At 37.1% G+C, this 20,403-nt stretch overlaps 1 protein-coding gene across 10 annotated transcripts in view; it reads left to right on the top strand.

Moving 5' to 3' along the window:
* Nucleotides 1-20,403, top strand: part of LOC104339032 (protein nucleotidyltransferase YdiU) — a 30,796-nt gene that overhangs the window by 5,017 nt on the left and 5,376 nt on the right. For 6 of the 10 annotated variants that reach the window (XR_012763790.1, XR_012763791.1, XM_075419570.1 and 3 more), the window contains 11 exons: nucleotides 2,229-2,296; nucleotides 3,000-3,087; nucleotides 4,935-5,004; nucleotides 5,625-5,697; nucleotides 6,739-6,822; nucleotides 8,843-8,972; nucleotides 9,639-9,683; nucleotides 9,771-9,852; nucleotides 9,931-10,023; nucleotides 12,991-13,070; nucleotides 13,926-13,969. Coding sequence is in view for 8 of the 10 variants with exons in the window: in XM_075419570.1 (XP_075275685.1) it covers nucleotides 2,229-2,296; nucleotides 3,000-3,087; nucleotides 4,935-5,004; nucleotides 5,625-5,697; nucleotides 6,739-6,822; nucleotides 8,843-8,972; nucleotides 9,639-9,683; nucleotides 9,771-9,852; nucleotides 9,931-10,023; nucleotides 12,991-13,070; nucleotides 13,926-13,969 (857 nt within the window). In the remaining 2 variants the exon portion in view is untranslated. Of the gene's footprint in view, nucleotides 1-2,228; nucleotides 2,297-2,999; nucleotides 3,088-4,934; nucleotides 5,005-5,624; nucleotides 5,698-6,738; nucleotides 6,823-8,842; nucleotides 8,973-9,638; nucleotides 9,684-9,770; nucleotides 9,853-9,930; nucleotides 10,024-12,990; nucleotides 13,071-13,925; nucleotides 13,970-15,455; nucleotides 20,402-20,403 lie in introns of those variants that run through there. The other 4 variants (XM_075419568.1, XM_075419572.1, XM_075419571.1 and 1 more) reach the window with 4 other exon arrangements.

Raw genomic sequence — 20,403 nt, 5'->3', positions numbered from 1 at the left:
TCCATCCATCCATCCATCCATCCATCCATCCATCCATCTTTCTGTGAGCGCTGTTCCAGCTTCTCTGGTGTAAGAGCAATTTCAGTGCTCCATTTCCCGTGGCTGACTGCGCGCCTGGTTTCCCACTGCCTTTGCTTAAGTAATGGTACTTACCAACTACGTGGGCCATTTGAAAACTATTTTTATGGTGGGAACGTAGGTATCTTTATGTGGCTGCTCAGCTATCCAGCCAACTCTTAAGTGCTGCACGTCCATTAACTTGTATTAGTAGCTAACCAAATGTTGATGCCTCTATGCAATTTTTGTCAGTAGTAAGAGAAGTTCTGGTATTCTGCAGGAATTTTTCAGAGCCTGCTAAGAGTTACACAGTGAAAAGAAACAACCCTTCTGGCAGAGGTCTGTTCAAAACAGCAAAATTTAGTAGCATTATTATTCTGACTCCTCTCCCCTAGAGCTCTGATGCACACACTATTGTATTAGTTTCTGGGGTTCATTGCCTGTTTTTGAATATTTTTTGTTTTTCTAAAAGGATGGAGATTTTCTTCTATCTTGTTTATGTCAGCACTTTTTGTACTTAATCCTACAGACATACCAATCATATATGATTGTTTCCAAAAGAGTCTTTTTCTGAAGAAAATTCCTAATGTTGCTTGTATCAGTACAGCTCCAGTAATGGGAGCAGATTAATTTCTAATACTTTTTCCCTCCTTCTGGAGCAATTCACTGCCTGTTCTTTGCAGTTAACAGAGAACCTTCAGTTTGGATAGCTACTAGGTACCTCCAAAAATACCGAATATAATAATAATAACTTAGTTTCAAAGCCACAGTTACTTTTGCAAGCAACTGCACTGTGTAAGAATTCAGACAAATCATTGCTTTTCATTATTTTTTTGTACATATTTATGTGCAAACCCCACATTTTTTGTCCAACTAAATTCTTTCTAAAATTTAGATGCTGAAGTATGTACAACCAGAATCTAGTGTACTCTGAAAATTTAACGCTTTGGAGTTGTTTTAACTCTGATTGTCTTCGGTCACATTTGTGAATGGAATATTAGGTTTTACCTCTTGTCCTTTTCTGTGTACTTCCAAGGAACGTTTGGTTCTGTCTTCTGTGTGGTCTTCAGCTACCTAATAGATAGCAGCTATACGTAGCTGTGTTAAATTTTAAATGGCATGCCACCCAACTGTTTTGAATAGAAGAAAGTTTTCCAGTTATCAGCAAGCAAAGATAAAGAGGAATTATACAAAAAGAGCTAAATTTTCCTGCTGCTAGACTCTTGAACAAGAACTCTTCTGTGCCTATTGAGGGGACAACACCTCTTTTAGAAGGTAGCACCAAGCATTACTTCTGCTGGATTGTCAGTGTAATTCCAGTTGCTTTGGAGAGAAGACTTCCTACGTGTTAACTTTCGGGGAATACGATGCCCTTGCATGGTTTGTAAGGATTGATTCAATTTTATTTTTCCTGATACAACAGAAAATACAGTGAAATTACGTATTTGTTTTTGTACAATGAATGTAAGTTGTGAAATATTTTAGAGCAAGCAAAGTTGTTCCAAGCAGTTACAAATCTCAGTATTTGGATAAACATGAAAATTTATACAATGTGCAGAATTTTAAGGCAAATGAAAGGAAGAGATTGTTTTTTAAAATCCAAGTACAAGTAGCAGTGAAGAAGAAAGGGATAATTATAATGTATCATTGAAATTGTGCCCTTTTTTGTGTGCGTTGATACTATTTGAAAAGTTCCTGATTGCTAAGGATCCCAGATCTGTCCCGAAGTTCCCGAGACAACAGTTTTGGCTCACATAAAAGGCAACCTCCATCTGATGCAACAATTTGGTTTCTAATTTCTCTGTTCTTCTAATTTCCCTGCTGTCCTCAGGGAAATTGTGACTTATTTAATGTTATCGTCACAGTAATCAGTCACTGAGGCTCCAAATGAATGCAGTACTTTTTGGAGTGCAACCCTCTTCCTAAGAACAATGTGAGTAATGGAAATTGGACAACACTGTGCAAATAAAAAATAAATGCGTCTTGCTAATGAAGCTTGGTAAACCTTTGCTTACTGTTTGTCTGTGTCATTTGTAAATACAAAGCTATACCAGCAAGAAGATCTTTCTTTTTTCTGCAAGAAATAAAGTTACATAAAATATGACTTGCTCTTCAATGTAAATGGTTTTTCCTGAGATAACTTTTTAATGTTCATTTCTTGTTCATTACAGCTTAGTTGTAAGTGATGATGATGTGTGGAGAGACCAGTTTTACAATGGAAATATTAAGAAAGAAAGAGGTAATGAACACTTGAAAATAATAGGTTGCAACACTGTAACTTAATTCTCCGTTGCAAACAATAATTTTAACATGTCATATATGTGTAATAAAAAGTACTCAATAGACCTAATTTAGTTTATTAAGAGATAAAATTTTTCCTGAGAAAATCAGTCTCAAACATATCTTAGTTAAAGAAATGAAGCCTAATGAACAGGTCTGCTATGATTGTGGCATATGTGTTGTAGGGGTATAATTTTTATTTTCACATGCAATTACAAAAATGATATTCAAAACCAGGGAAATTTTCCATTGTTCTGCTAGCAATACTAGGACGGTGGGAACGCTGCTGTGGTTACACCTGCTCTGAAAAAGAGTGGAATGGCACAGCATGGGGGAAGATCTATTTGTGTTGGGTCTTTCTGTGTTGCTAGCATCTTTGGAGTAATTCTAGTATTAATGTAGTACTCAAATTTTGCCTATGTTTGCTAGTACAGTGTATTGAATTTAAGCAAATTAAGTTTTATCATTTAAATGTATCTGTAGTAAAGTAATATTATACATACTCATCTGTTACACATTGAGCATACTTATAAAAATACCAGTTTAACTGTGCATATATAAATTCTGCATCTGTAGAAACAACACATAACAGCTTTTGATATGGTATTATTTTATTTTGCTGTTGCTATGTTTACACATAAACACATGTGTCTATGTTTAAGGTGCAATTGTTCTGCGTCTTGCCAAATCATGGTTTCGTATAGGATCCTTGGAAATCTTAGCTCATTCTGGGGAACTGGACTTAGAAAGGTTTGAATTTAATCTTCATAGTAACTATATTAGTTGTCTTAACAATCAAATACATATTAGAATGCATATGTACAGTTGGAATTTAGACATAAATTATTTAGAGAGGAAGATTGCATAATTTAGAAAGATAACCTGCTGTTTTTCTCCCAGCGTACAAAAGATCTTACCTCATATGGGTAAAACACCCTAGATGTTTTTGAAGGCCTAGATCGTACAAAATGAGAAAGGTTTTACAGCTAAAATAGATGTGGTAACTAAGCACCAGGGAGGAGGAGTTTATTTTGGAAAGATCTGTAAATTTAGAGTATAAGCTTCTACATTTCTTATAGTTGTCTGTGCAGCTAAATTAGCAGAAATATGAAATAAGTCACTAGTGTAAGTATGTTGTATGAAGTATGCTTTCCAAAAATGTGCAGAAGTATACTAGGTAAGAAATTATTGCACGATTTTAGACCTCTTAGCAATATTTATTTGTGTGTGTTATTCCATTTCAAGCACTTAGTATGATAAATTTTTAGTTTTACTGTAAATATTTAAAAGTTGGTCATTTTTCCTCAGGAGCAATGTTGTGATTGATAATCACTTGCCATAGAAATTGTTCTGGGGTGCTTAAAAATGAGCAAAAACTCATAACGTTGTGGTAACTGATACTTCCAGTTAACTTCCTGTGTGACTACACTGTCTTTCTTTCTCGTTTTTGAAATGTCACAGCAGATTTTGAAAGACTGAATTAAGGAACTGATTTTGAGATGAAACTATTCTGGGGTTTTTTATTTTGCTTAAAGTATTTGTGACCTATTCCATTTAAGGAGCATGTAAAGATCCCTTGTACTCATGCAGAATAGACAACTCCTGCCTGCCTGTTTTGGAGGGGGCCTTGGAAGGAGCGGCCAAGAGCTGGCCAAGGCTAGTGTGACTGCCTGTGCTTCCTCCTCAGAGAAGGTCCTCCTGAAAGAGGATGTCCTGGAGCAACCAGCTAAAATTCAGAGGCAATAGGTTGGACACCCCTCTAAAGGTCAGGTTGCTAGGTACTCTGATAAAATCATCACAGCTTGAGGAGAGTTCAGTGACTTGCTCCAGCAATCTGATTAGAAGATAAAATCTAGATACTTGTGTGCGCAGCCACGCAACACTTGCCTGGGTCCAGCCCTTGCCCAGGTCCAGCCCTTGCCCAGGCTGCCTACCCCACGTGTAGACGGAGCTTACAGTTTGCTGCGCTGGTGGCCCTGGCTGGCACTGACCACATGAGGGTCCTGCAGGGAGCTCCTAAATGTACTAAATGCCAGCCGCTCTGCTTTAAAGCTTTAGATCTGCAAAGACATGCATCTGACAGGCGTAGCAATTTTTAATACATGTATCCCAATTTTCTGAGCCTGTCTTGTGGGACTACGCAGCACTGTTTTGGCAATGGTCAGTTACTATGGCAAGTAACCCTACTACTTCATAAGAATCCAGCCATAACATTTTCTTTGTGAGAATTCTGATGTAGAATTATTCCGTGTAATCATACACTTTTTTTGGATACGCAAACTTTATTTTTTTCCTAAAAAATTGATATTACTGCATGTGAAGCCAGATCCTAGTGTATTCTAGAAGTTTTAACTCATGGGAATACTTTTAACTCTACATGGCAGTTGCCAGTCATATTTATGACTGGAAACTTAGGTTTTATCTCTAGGCATTTGGAAGGGCTTAATCCAAGACTCGTTAGAATAAATAGATGGAGTTTTCTAATAACTGTTTGCAGCAGGCTGTAGATTAGCATTTAGCTGTTTGAAAACAAGAATTTTGAATGATCAGTTCTAAAAGTACCAATTTCATTTAAAAAATTTTGCCTCATATTACAGAAGATTGCTAGAGTTCATCATCCAAGAACATTTTCCATCAATAGCCATGAATGATTCAAATAGATATCTGGTAAGTCTTTTTTAAAAGTTATTTTTATTTTCCACAAGCACATGAACAAAAATTATGGAAAGCTTATCAACGTTTTAAGTTTTAAAAGATTTTAAAATTTGAAGTCTGCTTCCAGGTTTTATTAGCGAAAGTTTGTTAATTCTCTTCAGTAAAAAACTGCTTCTTGAATTTTTTTTCTCAAGGTCATATATGAACATTCTTCACCACTTTTCATTACAGAAATGTTTATGAGGAAGCTTCCATTTCCTGGTTTTTTTTGTTCCCTTACTGCTCAGTTTTTAAGTGAACGGTGGGCATGAAGTGATGAATTATGCTTTTTCTAGGGTATATGTAGTATATATAGTATATACTAGTATATACACTAGTATATATAGTGTCTCTTTTTTTGACTACTTAATTTCTTTTAGGACATCTGTGTGTACTTATTTAACTATAGTCTTTGCTGCATAAGGTTATTGTGCAGTCACGTCATTTAGAATGTGAATGACACGTCCTAAAGATGTACATTTAGAAATAGAATGTATGACATATCTCTAAAATAAATCAAATATTTGTGTTATTTATTGTATTCCATGTTTTTGATTAAGAGGACTTGAAGTAAAAGATGTATTTGATTTTAGGAATTTTTCTCTACAGTCGTATCAGAGACCGCAAATCTGATTGCGCTGTGGATGTCTGTGGGGTTTGCACATGGTAAGCTGCAGTAGATGGCATTGGCTTTACAGGTGTGACTTTATAGTCATATACTTAAGGATGGCTTTTATTTTATTTATGGGGACAGGCTTTTTAGCAGGGCCTGTTGTGATAGGACAAGGGGTAATGGTTTTAAACTAAAAGAGGGTAGATTTAGACTAGATATAACGAAGAAATTTTTTATGATAAGGGTGGTGAAACACTGGCGCAGGTTGCCCAGAGAGGTGGTAGATGCCACGTCCCTGGAAACATTCAAGGTCGGGTTGGACGGGGCTCTGAGCAACCTGGTCTAGTTGAAGATGTTCCTCCTCATTGCAGGGGTGGTGGACTAGATAACCTTTACAGGTCCCTTCCAACCCAAGCCATTCTGTGATTCTATGATTTATCACTTTGTTCTTCAGTTATATAGCAGTATCTGTTATGCATTAATACACAAGTATTTTTGTAACACTTAGAAGCATGTTCTGATCTTTCAAAGCATGACTGTATCTGACAAAAGCAAGAATATGGGAGCAAGAATTTTGAGAGTTGTTGTGATAGTCTGATGTACAAAGACCATGTATTATTGTCATATAAAAGTTTAATTGCTCTGAATTTGGTTCATCCACATAAAAACCTGACCTTTTATAGTGTATAGGATAGAGTGCTGTCCACCTTTGTTTCAGATTTCTGTTATGAAAAATAGAATAGCCTTGTCTTGCTAATACAGCACCCAGTCAACTTGCAAAGAAGCAGCTAATGACCAATGCGCAGGATGCTGTTTCAATACCATGTAGCACTGAAAGGGAAAGGAAACAGTGCCACCTAGGTACAGAAACCAGATGCAAGATGATGTAGCAAACAGTTTCTCATTTTCATACTTAAAATGCATGCCCGGTCAAGAATAAGAGAGACAAGTTTATTTTCCAGAGTCTAATTTCTGAAAGGTAACTGCATCAAACTTCTCTAGATTCAGTGGATCTATTTCACAGCAGATTTTCAAGAGACTGCAGGGTTCAGATGGAATTTTAACTTTTGTTTCTCCTTGTTGTTTAATTGTAGGTGTGTGCAATACAGATAACTTCAGTTTATTATCCATAACAATAGATTATGGTCCATTTGGATTTATGGACTCCTATGACCCAAGTGAGTGTAGCACCTGTTTTAAAATATAATTTTTTACTTAAAATAAATTCTTTATATTACTATATGTAGTTTTTCTGTGCATGAAAACTCCTAACATTATTAGCAGAAAAAATCCCAAGTGTGTGTATTGTTTGAAAGGTTTTAGGGAAAAAAATTGTATTGGGGCAGTTTTATGATACACTATACAGGTTGCATTTCAAGTGCTAAAAGTCTTGTTATTGAAGTATTACTATTAAACCCAGTTGAACGTCATCAGTTGAATAGATGCTACAACAGAAACCTAGAAAACTTAAAGTTGCGTATTGCTGTAAGCAGCCAAAAGCAAAAGTGGTATACAGTAACTTTGCATGCATTGTGCTCTAGCTTTATAGTCACAGCAGCTAATTATATGTTGGAAGAAAACAAATGAAACTTACCTAGTCATGGCAACCTTTCTTTGAAAGTATGACCTCAGTCAGTCTGGGATTGATAGCCATAGGTCCAGTATGTACACAAAGGCATATTATTATATTTTTGTTTGGAGGTTGCATCTGAGTAAGCTGCAGAATCGTCAGTGATTATCTTGCTATCTGTTTTCATGAGACTGCAGCCTCAAAGTAAGGAAGTGTCATGAGAATAAATGTCATTTTGTTTCTATTGTATTGAAAAAACAGGGCTTTTCTGGTTTTAGATCTTTCTCTATATGGTGGGTTGACCCCAGCCAGCAATTACCATCACACACTGTTCACACCCCTGCTGCAGGTTGGGGGAGAGAATTGGAAGAGCAAAGATGAGAAAAAGCTCATAGGTCAAGATAAAGACAGTTGAATAAGTGAAGGGGATAAAACATGGTGCAATCACTCAGTACCTCCCACCAGCAGACTGATGCCCAGTCAGTCCTCAAGCAACAACTGCTTTGCAAAAACTACCCCCAGTTTTTATTGCTGAGCATGACATTATGTGATATGGAATATTCCTTTGATCAGCTGGGGTCAGCTGTCCCAGCTGTGTCCCCTCCCAGCCCTTGCCCACCCCCAGCCTAACTTGCTGGGGTTGCAAAGTGAGAACAGAGAAGGCTTTGATGCTGTGCAAGCTCTGCTGAGCAGTAGCTGAAACATTGGTGTGTTATCAACAGTGGTTTTGTCACAAGTCTAAACCACGGGCAATATAGGCTGCTATGAAGAAAATTAACTCTGTCCCAGCCAGAGCCAGTACACCCTAGAACCAGATGAAATCAGCTTTAGAGTTAAAATTCAGATTTGAACCAATCCCCTGACCCTGACAGACGTGTCGCAGGTTTCCTTCTTAATGCTCCGTTGGTTATTAACGTCCTCTGAGGACTGGAGCAATGCTGTGTGTGTCAATCAGCTTATCTGCATTTGATCTGAGCAAAGGGTTCATCCTCCATCCATTCAGAGACTGGTGCTGTAGATATGCGTACGTTTTACTTCTGGATACCTGTAACCTGTACAGCAGATATTTATTATCTCCCAAATAATGGATTTGCATACTGGAACGTTAGCCTTAATTTTTATGTGAATACATAAAATTTGCTTGTACAACTGAAATAGATCTTGCTTAGGTGGTCTGTTTATTTAAATACATGTTTATAGGTGTTACTTGTAAAAAAGATATTAATAAATCCTGCATCTGGTTGTACGGTTGTTTGCTTAATATGTGTGCTAAATAGTAGCCCTATATGTAGTAAAAACATTGAATAAGACACTGGTTTTAGTACAAAAATTGACTTTTTCTGTTTAAACATCTGAATTTATTTTGTATCTTCAAGTAGGAGAATGTCACTTGTGATATATGGGAACTTGTCTGTGAAGGATGTATTCGTTAGATTTGCAAATAATAGATCTTGACTTAATTCACTGTAAATAGGTATCCTTGTGATCCGATTTTAAGTATTTAGTATCTTTGGGGGGGTTTATTAGTTTGCTGTGTAAGTATAAAAATGAATGCACTTCACTATTTTAACATTGATTGTTTATCGTCGTTGCTCGGTTGTGGAAAAGTTACGTTTTGTTTGAAACAGATTTTGTTCCAAACACATCTGATGACGAGAGGAGGTATAAAATAGGAAACCAGGCAAATGTTGGGCTGTTTAATCTGAGCAAGCTGTTACAAGCACTAAAACCGTTATTGGATCCCAGGCAGAAGCAGCTGTAAGTAATCCTTAAAACATCTTAACGCTGAAAAGAACTAGTGAGATGAGAGACCTTCTAATCACCATATGCATAGGAAAGAAAGGGATTAGCTTTTAAAATCTTTTTTTCTAAGTGGAAGTCGATTCTGAATTAATTACTGGCCAGAATAATGTGGAGGGAGGGGAGAAAGGTTTTCATTGGTCATAAATAAAAGCAAAATATGACTGGAAGGCAGTCCTAGGTGTTGTGTGGTCCATCCTCCGTCCCCTAAGGTAGGACCTTTGCCTGTAGTTTTCTGTTCTAAGTTTGTCCAGCTTGTTCTTTAAGATGTTTACTTATGAAGACCATACGTTCTCCTGAAGTAATGAGGTAGTATTTTAATAGCCTATTCTAATGATTCCCAATATGAATCTTCTTTTGCGTAGTTTAAACTCATGACTTCTTACTCAGTATGAAAAGGGAGAACGTTGTATTTTTCTTCTTTGCAGCAGCTATTTATGTATTTGAAGCCTGTTAAAATGTTTCCCCTCAGTCTTTTTCCCACTAAAGATCCTAGTTGATTCAGGATATCAATGTCTATGAGATATCAGACAGAAGAAGTTTTCATTGTTTAGTGTACAGTAGGATTGTACCCACAGTAGTATTGTAGTTCCATAGAATTTGACATTTCTTTCTTTTTTTCAGAGCTTCCCAGATTTTGGGGGGATATGGTGAGCGCTATTACATCCGGTATGCAGTTCCAGAACTCAGACCTTGTAGCCACAATACTATAAATTATGTTATGTGACAATTTCCTTACTTTGTTACTATTTTCAGTTTCACAGAACTATTCAAAACAAAATTGGGTCTTCTTGGGGAGAATGAGGATGATAACTATTTGATTGCTTTCCTCCTAAAAGTAAGAATTTTGTTGGCAAACATCTGGACTGATACCCCATACTTTTAAAACTCTGATAGAAGTATCTTTTTTCACTAGCTTATGGAAGATACAAAGGCTGATTTTACAATGACATTTCGACAGCTCAGTGAAATTACTGAAGACCAGTTAAAGGAGCTCCATATTCCTGAGGTACTAATACAAGCACCCAATTTTAGGCATACTTAATATAAAATGAGTAAATCAGGTTGGACATAACCCTGATGTAACAGAGAATGTCTCAAGTCATGATTTGCCTGAGAAACATGTCACTGTAGCATTATTAAGGGACAGGGAGACTAATATATGTGTGTCATGCTAGCACCTCATGTTAAGCCTGTGTCTAGTAATGAAGGATACATTAAGGAAGAATGCTAATGAAAGATACGTTAACAAAGAGTGCTGAAGTAAAATTTTCAGCCTCTGGTACAGGTCCAATATGAGTAGTCGTAAATATTCATACACAGGTGGGAATGCGATTTTCTTCACATTTAAGAGGGGTCTGCTAGAAATAACTTTCCTTCCTTCCCTCCCCCCCCCTTTTTTTTTTTGTTTTTTTGTTAAGAATACTTTCTGATAGTATTTCATAAGACACAAATGAAGTTGGACAGGGCCCATGAGGAAGATTTCAACTTTGAGTTGATCAGACTGTTCCTAACATGGGTTTATCAGGTGACCTAAACGTCTGCTCTCACGCCCATCAGCTTGTCTCGGTATCTAATGACAAGTGAGATCTCATCCCATCATAAACTCTAGCCCGTAGTGGCCTCTGCCTTTCCTTGGGCACAAGATCCGTTCTAAATGTAGCTTAAAGCATAGGAATACATTTTGTCATCGCGTCCTGCTCAGGCTACTCTCCCACCTGGTGTTGCTGCTGAATCAGCCTAAACTTCTTCAGGACCAAGTATAATCATAAAAGAGATGAGAGTATTCAAATAAAAGAGATAACTTCTTACCTGGATATTGTGCAATCTTTAGAAGTGGAAACATGATTGAAATGTTTGGACTGGAATGAGATGCTAGGCAAATAATAATTGGATAAAAATGAAGAAGGGAAATTCTGAAAAGAAAGTTTGTAAGTACCTGATCTGGAAAGGAAAAAAGGAAGCCTTTTTGCAAGAGCTACAATGATTTTTTTTAATTTTTTTTTTTTAATACAGTGCCTTTTCCATGTGAGGAATATTGTTCACTTTGTCTGGGAAACTTGATTGCCTTTCCATAACTTCTGACTTATTTCTGTTTGTCTTTGAATCTAGTTTAATATGAGACCAGGTGGACTTACAAGGTTGGTTTAGGGAGCAGAATGACTGCGTGTAAAGCTTAGAATGAAAATGAGGAGTTACTGTTTATTTTTCCAGTTGTGTCCTAGATAATTAAATGATTTTGATCAAATTCTCTGTTTTTCCTTGGTTTCTTCTGTTAGGTAAGAGGTCTAACCTGACTTTCTCTATGAGCTTGAAGCCATTAGTAGCTATAAAGTTCAGATTTTCTAGGGGTAAGCAAAAAAAATACAAAGAGCTGTAGCTTTGGAATTAATCATTTGTACAGAGGGGGTGATAAGAGGATGGGTGTGTTTGTAAGAGAAGATATTTTTGATCATAGAATACAAGGGATCTTTCCATTTCTTAGTGGCCTACGTGTGATAGGAAGAACGGAAGCCACCCTCATGCAGTATGGAGCCACTCCCAGACTACTGGGGTGGTGGCATTTATGGAAACTCCATCTCCCCTACTTTGAAGGTGCAGGCTGAGGAAATAACAATTGTGGTGTAGTTGTGACCCTGCTACTACACCGAGGGTCATTTCCAGCCTTCACTTGGTAGCAGCTGACCTTCTTTTTCACATGACGAAATGATTTAGCTGACAAGTTCTGAGTCCCAAAGCTGATGTGGTAAAGCAGGTACAATTTTATGCTGGTAAAAAGTTACCATTTTTTTAAAGAATTTTTTAATATATTAAAGTAATTTCACCTGCTGTTTATTCACACAATAATACTTTGTCAGTAGCAAAATAAGTTCTTATATTGATTTGTAGATCACTTATGGTTTTTTTCAGCTGCAAGCCAAAATTGACCTAAAAATGCCAAAATCCTTTGGGAACAGTGCAGGAGTCCTTACATTTAGTATTAACTGGAAACATTCTGAAATTCCTCCTAAAGCAGCCTAACACTGCACATCTTTGAACAAATGCTTGACTCCCACACTCACCTATTCTCCACCTGCCCGACCCCCAGCTCTTAGTCACTTCTGTAATTTTAACTCATTTTTATACTCAAATGTCGTTTTCATTATATTTTTTAACTCCCATTCCTTTAAAAAAAACACAGACATGATAAAAACTTTGTTTTGTTCTTGCTTTTAATTCCCTTTACTTTTGCCCATTTTTTTTCTTGTATATCTGCTGTTTACCTCCTTTAATCTATGTCCATTTCTTTCTAATTGGTTCTTTCTCTGAAGCTCTTTTTTTGCCTGTGAGCTTTGGCTACTTCCTCCCAGGCGAGCAATGTGAAGCAGCTGTTAGCTTGGTGTAGTCAGCCAGAGAAGCCTAGTTTGTGGTTGTTGTCCAACACTGAAGGCAGTAACCCCAAGCTCTGGTTTCTCTCTATTTGCCTTTTCCAAGTTCTGTCTCCTCTCCCTTCTTCCTCTCCTAATGTCTCCATTCTTCTCTGTAGCCTTAAGCTTCCCTTTTTCTCCACACTTCATCGTTCTTTGTCAATATATTTTCCTTATTCCACAATTTTGGGGAAAAAAAAAAAGTCTCTAGAAATAGATCTGGTCCATGTACAAAACTCAGAAGAGAGTAAAACCTGTAGTTATGTAGCCTAAAAAAATAAAATAGATTAGACAATAAGCCAAAGAAAAATAGGGGTGAAGTGCTGGAGGTGTTTAGATAGAATTTGCTTTAACAGAGGTGGATTAATATGGATGTATCACGCTAGAAAAAATAAATCATTTAAATACAGAGAAAAAGATATTAGTAGGAATTATGGGGAGAAAATTTCTTGAAGGGTCAACGTATGTTTCTGTCTTACATCCTTTTAATATTCGTTTGCTTACTTTGTGTTTTGCTTAACAGGAACAAAATTCTGATTACCCACCATTAACTGTTTCTTTCTCTTTAGGAGTTCTGGGCTCTCCAGGATCTGGGTAAACACAAGTTATTTTCAGAATGGGTTACTATGTACCGCTTGAGATTAAATCGGTAAGTCTGACGCAGTTTGAAGTATAAACATAACACCAAATCTGTATTTGCCAGAAGCAGGCAACTTTAATCTGCAACGATTTGCCATAATCTTTAGCGGGTCTGCTAAACTGGCCCAAACATGGTTTCACATGCCTTTTTTGTCTTTGTGGTTCTAGATTGTTCTAGATTCCATAGTAATTGCTATTTAATTCTGTTTAAACACATGGAGACATTAAAATGACATGGGAGGAGTGGTCTGTATTTGTTGTCTTTCATTGAGCAACCAATCAGATATCTTTGGTTAATATTTTTTGTTAAAATACCAGCTCTACAGATTCAATCCAAGAATCTGAAAGTCAGGCTTTGCAAATACATAGGAACAGATAGTATTTCATTATTGGTAATACATATATTTTTCACTATGTACTAATATGGCTTAGGAAGTTGATCAGTTGTGAATACACAGACTGTGTTTTTGAAACCGCTGGTGTTGCATAGATAGGGACATGCATGTGAGAACTTCCTGCTAATTATTTTGTCTTAATAAAGAATGTGACGTGTTTCTCTTAGTCATATATGGTATGCATGGCTGACAGTAGTGAAAAGAAGTATGTCAGCTGCCTGGAAATTTTAGTCAGTACAACTGGTAGGGAAAAAAATTAATACAAGATACAAAACTTAAAAGAAAGTGTGCAGTTTTTTCCAAGTCTAATAATGCTTAGAGGTTCACACCTGCTTCCACTGGACACAAAAGCAGAACACTTAATGATTTTAATGAAAATCAAATAAAATAGTTGTAGAAATAAGTAAGTATAACCCTCATTAGCTAAATCACTTTCTTTTTTCTTCTTTTGGTTTGTTTTTCATGTATAGTAACAAGGGTGATTCAGACACCAAGAGAAGAACAAGAATGACAAGTGAGTAAAACAATCAAAAGGAATTCATATGCTTGGAGATGGCAGCCATCTATTTACATAGGTTTCTTCAGCGTTAGTTATTTTTCCTTTTGAGAAGAACTAAAATGTTTTTCTGAAGAGGAGAAACTCTTATTACACTGCTGCAAATCTTGTAATACTATACGTTTGCTGTGGCTATCTCTGGTTTCATCTGGTGGTGTGATTAGAATCTAGTCATGTGTGTATGGCTAGACTTGTGAATATGTATGTACTTTTCATACAAGCTGGATGGTTCTTGCCTACAACAAGGCGCTCTTTCTCCTTAGTGATCCTCCCTTTTCCCTCCTTAAAAAAAATAAATACTTAATTTAATTGTCCACATTTATGAAGAAATTCGTCTGGCCCAAACCCCTTCTGTTGTGAATACAGTCATAGTCGTATCAGCTGACTGAGGCCTAAGGGTGTGAGATCGTGGAAATGCAGCACAACTACCAGTCCAAGTTACTCTTCTTTAAATTCTGCTGTTTTTGAAGCACAGAGAACATGTCCGTTCGTATTTCGGGTGACTGAAATCACAAGTGATGAAGATGTCATGAAGAAGGCTTTTCCTACCAATGTGTTTTACAAATACATTAACAACAAAAAGAGGGCCAAGGAGAATCTCCATCCCTTATTGGATGCAGGGGGGAACACTGCCACCAAGGATGAGGAAAAGGCTGAGGTACTTAATGCCTTCTTTGCCTCAGTCTTTAATAGTCAGACCAGCTATTCCCAGGGTATTCAGCCCCCTGAGCTGGAAGACAGGGATGGAGAGCAGAATAAACCTCCCATTATCCAGGAGGAAACAGTTAATGACCTGCTATGCCACCTAGACGCTTACAGGTCTGTGGGGCCGGATGAGATCCACCCATCTGGAGTGGATCTCCCAGTCTGGAGAAGAGGAGGCTGAGGGGAGACCTTATTGCTCTCTACAACTACCTGAAAGGAGGTTGTAGTGAGGTGGGGGTTAGTCTCTTCTCCCAAGTAACTAACGATAGGATGAGACGAAATGGCCTCAAGTTGCATCAGGGGAGATTTAGATTGGATATTAGGAAAAATTTCTTTACTGAAAGAGTGGTCAGACATTGGAATAGGCTGTCCAGTGAGGTGGTGTAGTCACCATCCCTGGAGGTGTTCATGTAGATGTGGCACTTCAGGACATGGTTTAGCAGGCATGGTGGTGGTGTTGGGTTGATGGTTGGACTTGATGATCTTAGAGGTCTTTTCCAACCTCAGTGTTTCTATGATCCTATGATTCTACCAGCATCCAAAAAGGCTGCTCTGACCTGTGTCACACCGTATGTGAATATAGACACTGAAGCAATCCAGCTCAGCTGTCCAGCTATGGTCTATTCCATACCAATCCTCATTTAACTACTTGTTTATTTTTGTTTCCCTTATTTGTTGTTTATCTTGTATTTCTTTTTTTTCTTTTTTTTTAACCCTCTTTTTAACAATTTGCATCTAGGGGCTCAGGAGACACCAGGCCTCCAGCTTGTTCTATGCTTTGGTGCCTGTGGACTTAATTATTTTTTTTGCCTTTTGATTTCCTTTAAGAATTTAAGAATTACTGGCCTATGGGAACATGGTTGTCTGTATCTTGTCGTGTCTCAAGTGGGGCTTCGCCTTAATGTCTTGAAATTGTGGACGTGCTCTGTCTGCTTGCCAAGTTGTAACTCTTCATTGCAAAGTAGGGTGCTCCCTGAAAGGGCCCCTGGGATTTGATTTCCTTGTGACAGATGCCCTTCCTCTTCTGCTACATCTGCTTTTCCTGAGTGCATGCAGGATCTTTTCCTTGATCTGTACTTCCTTCCTCTAGCAGCCTGTGAATGTGTCTATTTGCATTGCTCGGAAGAACATTGTTCTTCTCCCGTGATGAACCCTTGATAACATCAGGAAAGGTCCTGGTAGGTATCCTGTACTGGCTAAATGGACTACGATTTGTCTGAGTGTCCAGTCCTTTCTTCAGGTTTCTGAAAGGCACCCACTTTATTGTTGTGCACTTGGAGAAAAAACTCCTTACTTGTGAAAGGACTGTCATGAAAGGAAAGTACTTTAATTCTCCAAGTTACTCTAAATACAAAGTGGTGGAGGTACTGCATTTAGCTGTCTATCACAGCAGAAACAGCAGATATGAAATTCTGAGAATTACCAAGGAAGAGATTTTTTTGGACCTGCAGTGAGCTGTGGTAGATTTGTGAAATTTGCCTATAAAAGACAACGAGCAACTCAAAATCTCTGGACAAAAGGGAGTGAAGGAAATGGAGGATCTGATCAAATTCTTATTGAGGTATTATATGCTGCAGTGTTATGCTGCTTTGCAGGGTGTTTTATTTTCATTTCTAGCAGAAATGGCTGTACTCTTTTGTTAGATATTGATTAGCCACTTTCTTCAAAAGCTTGAATTGATTTTGTAGGAAAAAGGCAGGAGATAACACTGAGTTTCAGTAATAAGGTAGTAAAAACTATGTAGGGCACAAATTATCATCACAGGGACCTTCACATTTGCATCTACATTTTCTAACCAAGGCTCCATCCATTTTTAAGAACCCTTCTTACGATTTTACATGCATTTTTCAAAAGTTAACATGAAAATAGTTACCAATAAGAAAGATTTGGGTTATTATTTGTAGTTTGGTAGGGTTAAGAAGTTTCAGCTGTGGGACTCTGAGGCTCTTAGCTCAACTACTGTTTCAAGGTTTTGAGCTCCTCTGTTTTACTCAGCTAAAATTTAATGCCGAAAACTGTCTAAACACACTTCTGATTTTTCTGGTTTTTGAATCTGCTTTTAGAGAAGGTCATGATATTCTGAGGTTTTATTCCAAATCAGAAAGGATCTCAGTGTGGGGATGATCTCCTGCAAACCAGCACTGTGGTTTCCTACACCTGTCTCAGCGGATCGTACAGTCCAGGAGACTGACAAAACAGGGAAAAGGTTTTGCTTCCAGGACTACACTTGTGCCAGTGGTCTCAGTTTTGGTCGCAGTCCAAAACTTGATATATGCAAAGATTCGTGGTTTAGTTTTCTACCATATAACCGATCATCACACTATATTCATACAGCAGAGCTAGCAGATATTACTAACAGACTACTGATGTTAATTTGTTAGTTTTCTTTACAATTTTATTTTCCTTTCTAAATAAACAAAATTTGTTAAATTTTTGCTAGCTTCTCCTTTTTAAATAAACAAACTTTGTTAAATTTTTGCTAGCTTCTCCGTATTAGTGACTGAAGATTTTTTGCAGAGTTTTTTGGTTGTAGTTGTTCTTTTACATTTAAACAGATCTCTTAGATGACCCTTGTGATCTCTTAATTTTTTTTTCGAAGTATTTGCTTGTAATAGCTGTCCCTTGTCAGTACAACTTGCGGCATAAATCTGGCTCAGCTGAGTCAGCTGTGCATTTTTACCTAGCATTTCATGTTAAAGACACAACTGTCAGGGCTCTCTAGATTTTTATACGGGTTGGTAAGTCCCACTAAATTTCTTATTGCTGTCCTCAGTATTGACTGACCTTGAATATTTGCCATTATCACCTGAATATTAATCACCTTTCCCTCATCATTAGTAAGTCTAATAAAATATCTTGTGTTCCAAAGTACATTAGATTGAAGTATTTCAAGTTGATCACTTATTCATTATCTTTATTTTTTTTCTCTCTTCATTTAGTTTTTAGTCCTTAGTAGCACTTTATCTTGTACTGTCTAAACAGAGTTCCTTAGGAGTTGATCAAAAACTTTTGACAATTCAAATCACTGTGCAAATCTATCATTGTATTTCTTTATCAAAGAAACATGTAAAAAAAAATTGTAGACCAGATCATAAAATGCTATAAGGGCACAAAATTTCTTCTGCTTTGTCCTTTTCTTACCTGGTTTGTCTTATTCTCTCATAATTACCTTGTCACTTGTGTTAGTTGCAGATATTTTTAACGCCACTGTGAAACTTGTCAATATGTCATTCTTAAGAATATATTTCTGGGACAAATATTCTCCTGCTAATATGAGTCATGGTTTTAATGTGAATTATCATTTTTTGTATGAGTCATATGTTAACTTTTCCACCTTTTAAATATTCTTTTTATATTGTTATCATGCTTTACCATTGAAAACCCATTTACTGGATTAAATCAAATACTTGGCCAGGACAAACTGCTTACTTTGTGAAGTGGGAAAATGCTGTTTTTTCAGCAGTTAGGGCAAGGGGGTGTTATGATTATGCAGAGGCTATCAGGGTTCCAAATAGCCAGTTGTGTTTATTGGCTTCTCTTTGATGCATGGAAGTACCTACGGAACAGCAGTAATGTGAAAGAGAAGAATGTCTGTATCTGGGTGGATTGCTTCTCAGGCCTCGGTCTTGTGGAAGTCAGCGCCTGGACACTGGGCTGCAAGTCGTTCCATTACCTGGGCAGCTTCTACAGAGGAGGAGGTGGCAGTGCCACCGGAGATGCTTCTGGCTTCAGCCCATGGTCTCATTTTGTAAGAGGCCTTCACCTTCTCTCTTCTGGCAGGAACGGGAGTAGTCAGAGTTCAGCACTTACAGCAGCGAGTGATTTTTTTTGTCCTTTACTTTTCTAAATAACATAAAGACCCTTTGTGTAATGCTGCTGTGTGTCAGATCTTGTGGCTTAAAATGGCTATCATTCAGTTCCAAACATAAAGAATTTAATTGTATTGTGATACATAAAATAATCATGCAAGTGTTGTTTCAATGATTACATAGCTTCAGTAAATTCTAGTTTATTAGCTGGTTAAATGGGGCTTTTTAGAAGCACTGCTTATTACAGAGAAGTCTGTTCACTGTGCTAGGCATTAATTTTGTATGGGGAGCTATTAAATATGAATAAAGTCCTGCGATATTGTCTAACCACAGAGCCTTAGGAGGAGCCAGTCATTGCTTTTCTCAAAACCGTCACTTGTCTTGGTAGTCAGCTACGATAAACGAGTTATGTTTGCAAGCCAAAGAAGCAGTACAAGGACATGCAAGAATAGTGAATTTGGAAATGGAAATAAATTAAGTTTAATCCTTTTATCCAAAATACTGTTTCTGATCATCCCCCTCCTAGTATAATTTATTATTTGTAAATTAAAGACATCATAACTAATTGTTTTGAGGAATTGAGTAAAGGGAAATTTGGGATGGTGATTTTGATGAATACTCTGCTTTCTGTGATACCCTCTTTCAAATATGCTCTAAGGGTACTTCTAAGAATATTTTATAAAGCTACATGGATTTTTGTGAAAGAAATATATTATATAAAACTAATGTTTGTTCATATAAAACCTACTGGGACATCAATGGAAAGGAAAAGAAGAGATGAAGTTTGTGTATGTCCATAAATCACAGACTTGTGGTTTCAAGTCCATGGGTGAAATGCCTCTGGTATGACTAATTAATTTCTTCCTGTAACAATCAGCTTCTGAATTTGGGAAAATATCCAGACCAATGTCAAATTAAGACTTACAATGCAAGCTTGAAATGTTTGTTACAATTAATCTGTAACATTGTTTTGATCATTAATTAAAGGGAAAACTTTCTGAAGTAGGATCCTAGGCTTTAATTACAGAGCAAAAATAAGAGTTGTGTTGACATTATCTGCTAAAAAATTGGTAACAAAAGCCATGTGTGCTTATGAGAATTGTCCTTGGCATACAGTTTGACAGAACTCCTTTTATGAGTTGTTAGTTGCCGTCCTGTAAGATACACCCTGGTTTACTCCTTCAGCAGCTTCATTTTCAATGTCCCTACCATCTCCCTACCATTAATTAGACGCAATCGGCCTGGAACATGTCAGAAGCAGAGCAGCTGTCAGGAGTGTGTCCAAAAAGATACAGCAGACAGCTGTGCAAAAAACTGGGGAACTTCTCGCCAGCCCCACTGGGAAATTAAAAGGAAAGACAAAAAAGTAGTTTCTAAAAAATACAGCTGAAAAGCAACATGAAAGGCTTTTACAGCTAAACTTTTGATATACGATATAGAGGAAGGAATATCTATATACATATACGTTAATGAATGTCTTAATAATTCCTTTTTAAATTAAGTAATATAATATTCATTTTTATGATCTCCAGGAAGATATTGACAACACTGAAATATGCTTCCAAACAATGTAGCAGGAACCTAGGTCATGGTAAAGTCATTATACTTGAAAAATCTGCTGGTGTTCATAACAGGAAATCCTTTGCGTACCAGTGTGAAGTTCTGTACAACTCTATGGCACTTTGGCATTACTGATTGTGCAAGTTTAAAAAATCCTTTTAGGAGCTTGCAAAAATAGATTGATTGATTCATTTTCCTTTTCATGCCTTTTTTTTTTTGTCTGCAAATTAAACCTTCTTGAAGATCTCAATGACATGTTTCAATTACTGTATTTTCCTTTTGCTGAATATGTCTAAATTTAACGTAATTTACTTTTGG

The sequence above is a fragment of the Opisthocomus hoazin genome, chromosome 4 (assembly GCF_030867145.1).
Source record: "Opisthocomus hoazin isolate bOpiHoa1 chromosome 4, bOpiHoa1.hap1, whole genome shotgun sequence".
In the NCBI taxonomy this organism is placed as follows: domain Eukaryota; kingdom Metazoa; phylum Chordata; class Aves; order Opisthocomiformes; family Opisthocomidae; genus Opisthocomus; species Opisthocomus hoazin.
Note: the sequence above shows the minus strand (reverse complement) of the source record. Positions and strands in the feature narration are given on the sequence as shown.